Here is a 12,528-nt window from a genome sequence, read left to right on the forward strand (position 1 = left end):
ATTAGCTCTTACATCTTTTAAAAAAAGAATCTTCTCTTGACACACTTCCATTTCTAATAACTGTCTCATTTATCTTCTTCCTTTTAAAGTTTAACTTCTTGAGTTTCTTGCTCTTTACGGAGATAGCTTTCTCTCTCCTCCCATTCTCTCCTTTATTGCACTGTCCAATCAAACTCCACTTCACTGAAACTGCCATTGTTAAGATCACCAAAGACCTCCACATTAATCAATTTTACTTTACCTCTGAGCAGTACTTAACATAGTTTATCACTCCCTCTTCTTTGAAATACTTTCTTGCTTGATTTCTATTACTCTGCTAATCCTTTGATGGTTCTTTCTCATCTCTATGATCTCTTCCCTTTTGCAGGTACAGTCACTCCCATGATTGTACAGCCTCATCTAGTCTGATAGCTTTACATATGCTGCTGACTCCCAAATTTATATCACTACCCTGGACTTGCCTCTAAGGTTAGTTACCATCTCTCTTCGGATGTCTAACAGACATTTCAAACCTAACATGTCCAGAACCACATTGCTAAGGCAAAAAAATACTGAAGTTTCTCTTGATCCTTTCTCTTTCTTATCCCAGCCCACAACTAATCTTCACAATAGATCCCGAAGTCGACCACTTACTCCTCTGCTGCTCTCACCCTTGATCAAGCCACTACCCTCTCTCATATGCAATATTAAAATAACCTAATTTTCTCTGTTTTAGATTTTTCCCCCTTTTCAAAATATGTCCTCAATATAGAAGTCAGAAAGATCCTTATGTTAAAACATGAGTCAAATCATGGCTCTTTTTGGCTCAAAAATATCTACTAATGTCACATCTTATTCAGAATAAAAGCCAAAGTTCTTATAGTGGTCTAAAAGTGCCATATAATCTGTCTACCCAAACTCCCCATCCTGTTAAATATCAGGCCTTTTCTCCTTCTACTTTCACTTTTGCTCACTACCTTCCAGCCACACTGGCCTTCTTGTCGCATCCCAGATGCATGAGGCACACCCCCACCTCTGCACGTTTGTACCTCCTGTTCCTTTTACCAGGAATGTTCTCCCCCAGATAGCCACAGGTTTACTTGTTATTCATTGGATCTTTAAATGTCATTTCAGTGAAGGCCACCCTACATAAAATTTCAATCCCCTTCATACTCCTAATATTCTTCCCTGTTTTATTTCTTCTCAGCAATAATCATTACTAATATACTATATATTTTGTGTATTTATTTTGTTTATTGTTTATTTCCACCACTAAAATGTAAGCTCTAGAAGAACAGAGGGTTTATTTTTCTGTTTTGTTCACTATTATATCCCCAGTATCTAAAACTGTGCTTGACTCTTAGTAGACACTCAATAAATATTTGCTTAATAAATGTTGAATAAATATTTTAGGAAGTCATACTGGTATAGCCTTTTTCCCTGCAACTAAAAGCCATTTGTCAAGTTTACACATAGATAAATCAAAGCTACTTCAGAACTGTGAAACTTGACTAAAATGACCTTAAGATTTGAAAAATGAATATTATTAAATTATAATGATTAGCTGTTCCAGTGACTTCACAGAATCAATGAGAAGCATTTATTTGCATCCAAAATATTTTAATAATGAAGAATAAAGAGTAAATCTCAATAATGTTTTCCTAGTATTCAATGGCTAACTTTACAAATTGAAAACTTAGCCAAAACAGTTTTCATGAATACAAGAAAAGGTAAAAACAAAATATAATCATCTAATTATCTGAACACAATTACAAGTTTTCAGGTAACATGTGGTTATTTCACATTTAGGCCAAAATATTAAAATATAAAAAAACAACTTATGCAAATACCAAAAAAGTCCCAATTTCAGAAAAAGTTTGGCTCTTCAGAAAATAAGAATAAAAAAATTAACTATAAATTTAATGTTATTAGGCTCCTTAATCATGCTGCTTTTCTGAAATTAAACAAATAGCTTTTCTGCCTCCTTTAGTTTTTTTTTCCTATCCATTTTAGCAATTACAGCCCAACGATCCTCTCGCATTTTCCTCATAGCTCCAAACTTCAGCGTAGATCCAGGGTTTGTTAGAGACGAAGGGGTCTGAGTACAAAATAAAATAAAGTCATAATATATTTAACTAAAAAAATAATAAAGTCAAGCTTTTGCAATTGGTTTTCTGAAATAAAATTTAGAAGCTACCTGTTTTGGTGTTCTGACACAAAGATGAGAAGTTGGTGGATTATTCTTGCATAGTTTTTTCAATGTCTCTTCCTCTGAAACCATGGTCTTAAAGAAAAATACAAAAATATAATTTGAGAGTTGTCATCAATATTATATTGCTAAAATTTTGTCTACATATGACATATAAGGAGAAGGAGGGAGGGCAGAGAGGAAGGAAGAAAAAAGGAGAAAGGAGGGAGGAGGGGGGAGAAAAAGGGAAGAAAGAAAGACTGAAGATGATGACAAAATAAATCCGCGATCTGCCAAACAAGGGCCCAGATTTTGATTCTATTAACTATATTCCTAAAAGCTTATGTGAAATACAAAATTGTGTGAATAGTATTTTTCTACTGATTTCTATTTCACTTTGAGACCTTTCCCACCCTTTCCCCCAGCCTACTTATTCAAATTCACACTTAGACCTTATAATAAGTATTTACAATCTTATAAAAACTATAATGTTGTCAAATATCAATTTATAAGTATTGTAATTCTCCCAAACAATAATAGCTAACACTTATTTAGTACTTTATGTCAGGCACTGTTTTAAGCACTTTGTACATTTTAGTTAGTTTCAATCCTCAGAACAATTTTATGAAGTAGATAAACTATTATTACCCCCATTTTAAAGATGAATAATTGAGACACACAGTAACTTGCCCAATATTATATAGCTAGTAAGAGGGGTAGCCAGGATTCAAATCCAGGTAGGCTGGCTCCAGAATCCATTCTCTTAATGAATATGCTACACAAATTTAGTCAGGTAAGCAATCAGTTCACATGATCTTTTCCTGCTCCTTAAAGTCACATTTAACTTCAGAGGCTTCATGGATGAAAATATTCAAACAGATTTTCAGGATTTCTAAGATTTCAATAGAATTCAATAAGTCATAAAGAGCTTCCTTTTCAGATACACTCTGAACTAGTATGTACCAACTAACCAGCTTAGAAAAGAGAAATTATTGTAAACTATTAAAATTTTACTTAGTGCATAATAATTGATTATTCATTAATGACTGCCCATATAAAACTAACTAATAAATTAACCCAATTTAAAACAACAAAACCTTATCTGTCCTTTTGACTTTGTAGCATTCTTTTCATGTGCTTATCAGCCATTTGTATATCTTCTTTGGAGAAATGTCTATTCAAGCCCTTTGCCCATTTTTGAATTGGGTTGTTTTTCGTTATTGAGTTACAGGAACTCCTTACGTATTCAAGATATTAATCCCTTGTCAGATATATTACCTGCAAATATTTTCTCCCAGTCTTTAGCTTGTCTATTCACTTTTTTCCCTGTAACTTTATTGAAATCATAATGGTTTATAACATTGTATAATTTCAAGTGTACATTATTATTTATCAGTGTCTGAATAGACTTCATTGTGATCACCACCAGTAGTCTAATTTTTGTCCATCACCATACATATGTGCCCCTTCACCCCTTTTACCTACCCCCGAACCCCCTTCCCTTCTGGTAACCACTAATCTGTTCTCTTTATCCATGTATTTGTTATCTTCCACATATGAGTGAAATCATGCAGTATTTGTCTTTCTCTGTCTTGTTTATTTCACTTATCATCATACCCTCAAGGTTCATCCACGTTGTTGCAAATGGGATGATTTCGTCTTTTTTCACAGCTGAGTAGTATTCCATTGTGTGTGTGTACATACATATACTACATCTTTATCCATTCACCTGTGGAAGGGCACTTGGGTTGCTTCTAAATCTTGGCCATTGGTCTCTTTACTTTCTTAATAGTGTCCTTTGATGCACAAAAGTTCTTAATTTTGATGAAGTCCAATTTATCTTTTTTTTTTCTTTTTTTGTCTATGCTTTTGGTGTAATATCCATGAAGTCCTTCCCAAATTCAATGTCATGAAGATTTCCCCAATGTTTTCTTCTAAGAGTTTCATGGTTTTAGCCATGAAGTTTAGGTCTTTGATCCATTTTCAGTCCACTTTTATATACGCTGTAAGATAAGAGTCCAACTTTGTTCTTTTACATGTGGATACCCAGTTTTCCTAGCACCATTCATTGAAAAAACTGTCCTCTCCCCCATTGAGTGGTCTTGGCACTCTTGTCAAAAATCGATTGACTATATATGGGGATTTATTTCTGGGCCCTCTATTTTATTCCATTGGTCTATATATCTGTCCTTGTGCCAGTACTATACGTACTGTTTTAATTATTAGCTTTGTAGTAAGTTTCAAAGTCAAGAACTGTTAGTCCTCCAACGTAATCCTCCATCTTCAAGATTGCTTTAGCTATTTGGGGCTCCTTGAATTCTATGTGAATTTGAGTATCAAATTTTCCATTTCTTCCCAAAAAAGGCTGCTGGAATTTTGATAGGGATTGTGTTGAATCTGTAGACTGCTGTGGGTAATACTGACATCTTAACAATGTTAGTCTTCCTAACCATGAACACAGAATTATTTTTTCATTTCTTTAGGTCTTTTTAGATTTCTTTCAGCAATGTTTTATAATTTTCAGTGTTTAAGTCTTTCACTATCTTTAGGTTAGATTTGTTCCTAAGTATTTAATTCTTTTAGATGTTATTATAAATGGAATTATTTTCTTAATTTCCTTTTTGGATTATTCATTCGTGGTGTATAGAAACATAACTGATTTTCATGTGTTGATCTTACACCCTTCATTGTCACTAAATTCATTTATTAGCTACAGTAGCTTTCTTGTGGAGTCTTTATAATTTTCCATGTATAGATAGGATCACGTCACCTGCAAATTAGAGATAGTTTTACCTCTTTTTTTTCTATTTGCATGCCTTTTGTTTTCCTTTCTTTCCTCTCTCTCTCTCCTGTCTTTGTCTAATAGCCTAATAGCTCTAGCTATATCTTCCAGTACAAAATTGACTAGCAGTGGTGAAAGTGGCCATCCTTGTGTCAATCTTAGAGGAAAAGCTTTCAGTATTTTTACATTGAGTATGATGCTAGCTGTAGGTTTTTAAGTACCATTTATCATGTTGAAGAGTTTTCCCTCTATTCCTAGCTTTATGAGAGTTTCTCTCATGAAAGGATATTGAATTTCGTCAAATGCTTTTTCTATATCAATTGAGATGATCATGTAGGGTTTTTTCCCTTCATTCTACTAATGTGACATATTACATTAATTTTCTTGTTTTAAACCACCTTGGCTTTTCTTGGATAAATCCCAGTTGGTCATGGTGAATAATTCTTTTAATATGCTATTGGATTTGATTTGCTTCATTGAGGATTTCTGTATCTACACTCATATAGGATAATGCTCTAAAACTTTCTTTTCTTATGATGTCTTTATCTGGCTTTGGTATCAAGGTAATGATGGCCTCATAGAATGAATTACAAAGTATTCTCTCTTCAATTTTTTGGAACAGTTTGAGAAGGATTGGTGTTAAGTCTTTAAATGTTTGGTAAAATCCATCGATGACACCATTTGGTCTAGGACATTTCTTTGTTGGGAGGTTTTAGATTACTAATTCAAACCCTTTACTTGCTATAGGTCTGTTGAAGTTCCCTATTTCTTCTTGAGTCAGTTTAGGTACTTTGTGTTTTCAAGGAACTTGTTCATTTATCCATTCTTATAGGTTATCAAATTTGTTGGCATATAATTATTCACAATATTCTCTTTTTGTCTCTGAAAGGTTGGTAATAATGTCCCCACTTTTATTTCTGATTTTAGTTATTTTCATCTTCTCTTTTTTGTCAATCTAGCTAAAGATTTGTCGATTTTGTTCATCTTTTCAAAGAAACATTTTTATTTCATTGATTTTCTCTATTGTTTTCTATTCTCTACTTTATTTCAACAATAATCTTTATTATTTCCTTCTTTCTGCTAGCTTGGTGTTTAGCTTGCTCCTCTTTTTCTAGTTCCTTACGGTGTAAAGTTAGGTTATTGATTTTATAACTTTCTTTTTTAATGTAGGAATTTATAGCTATACATTTCCTTCTGAGCACTGTTTTTGCTGTATCATGTTAAGTTTTGGTATATTGTGTTTTCATTTTCACTTATCTGTAATTTCCCTTGTTATTTCTTCTCTGGTCCACTGGTTGGTTAAAAGTGTATTAATTTCCATAAATTTGTCAATTTTCTAATTTCCCTTCTCTTATTGATTTCTAACTTCATCCCATTGTAGTCAGAAGAAATATTTTCTATGATGTCTATCTTTTTAGATCTAATGAGACTTGTCTTGTGACCTATATGGTCTATCCTGGAGAATGTCCCATGTACACTTGAGAAGAGTGTGTATTCTATTGTTGTTGAGTGCTGTATACACGTCTACTAGATCTATTTGGCCTATTGTGTTACTCCAGTCCTCTTTTTCATTACCTACCTTCTGTCTGGTTGTTCTATCCATTATCCAATACCCCTGAAATTGGGGTATTGAAGTACCCAACTATTAATGTAGAACCTAACTACAACTAATTAGTATCCAACTATTAAAGTAGAATTTTACAGAATTTTTCCCTTCAATTTTGTAAAGTTTTGCTTCACATATTTTGAGATTCTGTTAGTTGTGTAAATGTTTAAAACTATCTCATCTTCTTGCTGTGTTGAACCTTTTATTAATATATAATGTCCTCCTTTGTCTCTTGTACTTTTTGATTTAAAGTCTATTTTATCAGATCTTAGTATAGCCATTCCAGCTGTTTTTTTGTTACTATTTGCATGGGATATCTATTTCCATCCTTTCACTTTAAATCAATTTGTGTCTTTAAATCTAACAAGAATCTCTTTTAGACAACACACATATATACAGTTGGATCATTTTTTAAAATCTATTCTGCCAATCTATGTCTGTTCATTGGAGGGTATAATAATTTACACGTACAGTAATTACTAACGAGGAGGGACTAATTTCTGCCTATTTGTTATTTTCCATATGCCTTATAGGTGGTTTTGTTTTGCTTTTGTCTCTTATTTCCTCCATTACTGATTTCTTTGTGTTTGGGTTTTTTTTTTTTGGTAGTGAAATGTTTTGATTCCCTTCTTATTTCCTTTGTGTGTATGCTATAAATATTTTTTGTGGTTGCCAAAGGGATGACATTTAACATCCTAATGCTGTTCTGACAATTTAATTTAAATTTATAACAATTTCACTTCAATAGCCTACAAAAACTTTGCTCTTATACAACTCCATGCTCCCTTTATGTTACTGATATCACAAATTACATCTTTACATATTGTGTGTCCAGTAACACAGATTAATAATTTCTATGCATTTATCTTTTACTTCATGTAGAAAATAAAAGTGAAGTTACAAACCAAAATTACAAGAATACTAGCTTTTATAATTTCCCATGTATTTAACTTTAACAGAGATCTTTTATTTCTTCACATGGCTTTGAATTACTATCTAGCATCCTTTCATTTCAACCTGAAAAACTCCCTTTAGCATTTCTTGAAAAGGTCTAGTGGTAACTCCCTCAGCTTTTGTTTATCCAAGAACATCTTAATTTCTCCCCCATTTTTGAAGGAAAGTTTTGCCAGATACCAAATCTCAATTGATAATTTTGTTCTTTCAGAACTTTGAATATGTAAACCTACTGTCTTCTGGCCTCTAATGAGAAATCAGCTGATAATCTTATTGAGGGTAGCTTGTCTGTGATGAATTGATTCTCCCTTGCTGCTTTCAAGATTATTTTTCTTTGTCTTTCACCAGTCTGATTATAAGGTGGGGTTTTTTTTTTAATTTTTATTTTTTTTTGGATGTACATCATATTTCGAATTCTGTGTACATTACATCATGTTCACCACCCGAACACTAATTATAGTGCATCCCCTCACATGTGAGCCTAATCACCCCTTTTGCCCTCCCCCCTCCCCCCTTCCCCAATGGTAACCACCAGTCCAATCTCCAATGCTATGTGGTGTGGGGGTTTTTTGTTGTTTTTATCTTCTACTTATGAGTGAGATCTTATGGTATTTGACTTTCTCCCTCTGACTTACTTCACTCAGCATAATACCCTCAAGGTCCATCCATGTTGTCACAAATGGCCGGATTTCATCATTTCTTATGGCTGAGTAGTAGTCCACCATGTATAAATACCACATCTTCTTTATCCATTCATCCCTTGATGGGCACATAGGTTGCTTCCATGTCTTGGCTATTGTGTATAATGCTGCAATGAACATAGGGGTGCAAGTATCTTTATGCCTTTGTGTTTTCAAGTTCTTTGGATAAATACCCAGCAGTGGGATAGCTGGATCAGATGGTAGATCTATCCTTAATTCTCTGAGGATACTCCACACTGCTTTCCATAGTGGCTGCAGCCGTTTGCACTGCCACCAGCAGTGAACAAGGGTTCCCTTCTCTCCACACCCTCTCCAACATTTGTCGTTTCCTATCTTGTTAATTATAGCCATTCTGACCGGAGTGAGGTGATACCTCATTGTAGTTTTGATTTGCATTTCCCTGATAGCTAATGATGTTGAGCATCTTTTCATATGTCTGTTGGCCATGTGTATATCTTCTTTGGAGAAATCTCTGTTCAGATCTTTTGCCCATTTTCTAATTGGATTGCTGGTTTTTTTTGTTGTTGAGCTGTATGAGTTCTTTGTATATTTTGGATATTAACCCCTTATCTGATATATGGTTTGCAAATATCTTCTCCCAATTGTTAGGTTGTCTTTTCGTTTTATTGATGGTTTCCTTTGCTGTGCAGAAGTTTTTTAGTTTGATGCAGTCCCATTTGTTCATTTTTTCTTTTGTTTCCCTTGCCCAGTCAGACATGGGACTTGAAAATATGCTGCTCAGACCAATGTCATAGAGCGTACTGCCTATGTTTTCTTCTAGAAGTCTCATGGTTTCGGGTCTTACATTCAAGTCTTTAATCCATTTTGAGTTGATTTTAATGCATGGTGTAAGGGAATGGTCTACTTTCATTCTTTTGCATGTGGCTGTCCAGTTTTCCCAACACCATTTATTGAAGAGACTCTCCTTTCTCCATCATATGCTCTTGGCTCCCTTGTCGAATATTAGCTGTCCATAAACGTGTGGGTTTACTTCTGGGCTCTCAATTTTGTTCCATTGATCTGTGTGTCTGTTTTTGTGGCAGTACCATGCTGTTTTGGTTACTATGGCTTTGTAGTATAATTTGAAACCAGGGAGTGTGATACCTCCAGCTTTGTTCCTTTTTCTCAGGAATCCTTTGGCTATTTGGGGTCTTTTGTTGTTCCATATAAATTTTAGGATTCTTTGTTCTATTTCTGTAAAAAATGTTGTTGGAAGTTTGATAGGGATTGAGTTGAATCTATAGATTGCTTTAGGAAGTATGGACTATAATGTGTTTTGATGTGAGTCTACTTGAGTTCATCCTACTTAGAGTTCACTGAGCTTCTCAGATTTGTAGATTCATTTATTTCATCAAAATTTGAGAAGTTTTCAGCCTTTATTTCTTCAAATATTCTTTCTTCCCTTTTCTCTCTCTCTTCTCCTTCTGGACTCCCACAATGCATATATCGGTCTGCTTGATGGTGTTGCACAAGTCTCTGAGCTTCTGTTTATTTTCATTCTTTTTTCTTTCCTTTCCTCATACTCAATAATTTCAATTGTTCTATCTTCAACATTCATCAATTCTTTCTTCTGCTTACTCAAAATTGTTTTTTAATCCCTCTAATGAACTTTTCATTTCAGTTACTTTACTTTCACCTGCAGGCTTTCTTAATTCTTTTTATAATTTCTATTTCTTGATATTCTCATTTATTTATACATAATATTTCTGTATTTGTACATCTTCCTTTAGCTCTTTGAACATCTTTAAGACAGTTGTTTTAAAGTCTTTGTCTTGTAAGCCCATCATCTGGGCTTCCTTAGGGACATTTTCTGCTATTTGTTTGATTCTTTTGAATAAGTTATACTTGCCTTTTCTTTGTATATATGCCTTATGATTTTTTTTTGTTGTTGAAACTAGACATTTGAATCTTCTAATTTGACACAACTGCAAATCATTTTCTTCCCCTTCTCCAGGGTTTGCTGTTTTTGTTTGTTTCATTTTGTTTTGCTTTTTGTTTTATTGTTGAAAGTGTCTCTGTCCCTGGGATCAGCCTGAGGTGAAAATCTGAGATCTTCTTGGGTTTTCTCTGAGCCTGTGTCTTTCTCTATGCACGTGTGGTGACTTTCTAAACATCCTATAAATGTGATTGCTTGTGAATGTCATAATCCTTAAACATCTGGCTCCCCAAAGGTAAAAAAATGGAAAAAAAAGATAAAAGAAAAAAAACAGGTGCAGTTCATTTAAATCCTCTGGAGGATACTTTAGCCAGTGAGGCTTGAAATAATGGAAGCCAGTCTCTGTGCCTGCACCTCAGTGATCAGAAGCTGCTGTAAGCAATCAGAACACTGAACCTTGATATTTGGAGGACAAGGTCCTTATTGCTTACCCTGACTCCAGCAAGACATGAGCAGTTGTCTGCCACAGGGCTATGGGTTGGGTGATAGGTAGCCGCTACCATGCTTAAGGCTTAAATTAACCAAAATTAACCATAATTTACCAGCCAAATGTCCCTCTGGAAGTTGCAAGCATTAAAACCGTGTTCAGAGGCTGGCCTGGTGGAATAGTAGCTAAGTTCACAAGCTCCACTTCAGCAGCCTGGGATTCACAGGTTTGGATCCCAAGTGCAGACCTAGCACCACTGGTCAAGTCACCCTGTGGCAGCATCCCACATAAAATAGAGGAAGCCTGGCACAGATGTTAGCTCAGGGCCAATCTTCCGCACACACAAAAAAAGTCTCTAAAATTCCAAAATGGTTACTTCAGACAGTTTCTGCCTGTGTAATTGTCATCTAGATGGAAAAAAGGATTCCTGGCACTTCCTACTCCACCATTTTCTCTAAGGTCTCTGTAGGCAATCCAATTTTAAATCTTACTTTTTATAATAATTTGACTGTTCCCCAAAAGTTAAATGTAACAGCCAAGAAAATTACAAAAATAACTAATAACTTCAAGTGATAGTTATAACCAATAAAACCTATTGTGAAATGTGTTTTTACACTAGTTTAAACAATTGTGTGCAATCACATAATACTTTAGTATGTTTGTGTTGCAAAGTTGTGATGTTCCTTTTCAAAATGAGATGAAATCCTGAGTCATTCTGAATCTCAGACCAGCTAAGAAACTAGCCTAAATTCACACTGCTAGAAAAACAACAGAGATTCCAACCCTGGAATGTCTAACTCCAGAGCTCATGCTTTTTCTACTAATTCTCATTACATTTTTATATAGCTGGACTTCAGTTTGAACTAGTAGTTATTATGTACGACGACTTACATAGGCTATGGAGCCAGACTGTCTGTGTTCAAATTTTGGCTCCATGCCTTACTAGCTATGTGATCTTGGGTAAGGTACTTGTGTGACTCAATTTCCTCATCTATAAAATGAGAATGGCAACACTGTCTATAATTTCTAGAACATGAGATTATTGTAAGAAATAACAAGTAACCTATGCAAAGTCTTTACAACAGTGCCTCGTTAACAGTTTTAATCATTAAAATGTTAATCGTATCTTTAAAGCAAAGTACTAGAGTAGGGATTCTATAAGTTAACTTCAATAATCAGAGTTTTAAGATTTGAACTACTCATTGTTCTAGAACGAATAAAAATAGAGGGTCCCAAAGCAGTAGAAAAGCTTGAAGGATTTCATAATTATGAGTGAAACTAATGAAATAAATGACTTTAACTGAAATTTTATTATTAAGAATCTTCAGTATATTTCTCCATTTAGTGTGATGAGGTTTATCTGTTTTTAAACTAAATGAATCTAAGTTTAATTATTCTCAATAAATCATTAATATGTCTTTAGAAAATACTGGTATGTGTGAATACACTCATGGTAGGGAATAATTAGGGATATAAACTGCTGGGGGAAATATTCTCCTTAAACATACCATCTTTAATACGTTAACTCTTTAAGAATGATAGAAATGTTATAGCTGTCGACCAATACCTATATATATATCTCAACCAATAACGGAGTAAAAAAAAAGGAAAATGTATACATGCAAAATCAAGAGGGGCCCTGAATAACAAATCTGGTTGCAGCAAGGTTTAAAATATTGACTCAATCTTCCTTTTTAAAAAAGCCTAAAAAGGGAAAGAAAATGCGGTAAAAACTCCTTTATAACACTCTTCTGGAAAACAAGATGGTTAATCATCTCATGTGCCAATTCTGTTATATCAAGTATTTCAAAACGCCATGTTTTCTGAAATTAGAGAGATTATTTGAACCCTAATTTCTCTAAAAAACTCAAAAGCATAGGGTTCTGTGTTATAGTAGAGTTCTACTGTGTTTCAGTATTGCAATGATAGATAGTATGTGCATATATTATACATAT

The 12,528-nt window shown here is 34.1% G+C and overlaps 1 protein-coding gene across 7 annotated transcripts in view; it reads right to left on the reverse strand.

The window, feature by feature from the left end:
- Positions 1 to 1,209: 1,209 nt before the first annotated feature.
- Positions 1,210 to 12,528, reverse strand: part of SYCP1 (synaptonemal complex protein 1) — a 129,725-nt gene continuing 118,406 nt past the window's right edge. For 4 of the 7 annotated variants that reach the window (XM_023641375.2, XM_070267185.1, XM_023641376.2 and 1 more), the window contains 2 exons: positions 2,177 to 2,263; positions 1,210 to 2,077 (listed from right to left, as the gene is read on the reverse strand). In XM_023641375.2, coding sequence (XP_023497143.2) covers positions 1,940 to 2,077; positions 2,177 to 2,263 — 225 coding nt within the window. In that variant the 3' untranslated portion in view covers positions 1,210 to 1,939. The remainder of the gene's footprint in view (positions 2,078 to 2,176; positions 2,264 to 12,528) is intronic. The other 3 variants (XM_023641377.2, XM_070267187.1, XM_070267184.1) reach the window with 1 other exon arrangement.

This window comes from Equus caballus, chromosome 5 (assembly GCF_041296265.1).
Source record: "Equus caballus isolate H_3958 breed thoroughbred chromosome 5, TB-T2T, whole genome shotgun sequence".
NCBI lineage: Eukaryota > Metazoa > Chordata > Mammalia > Perissodactyla > Equidae > Equus > Equus caballus.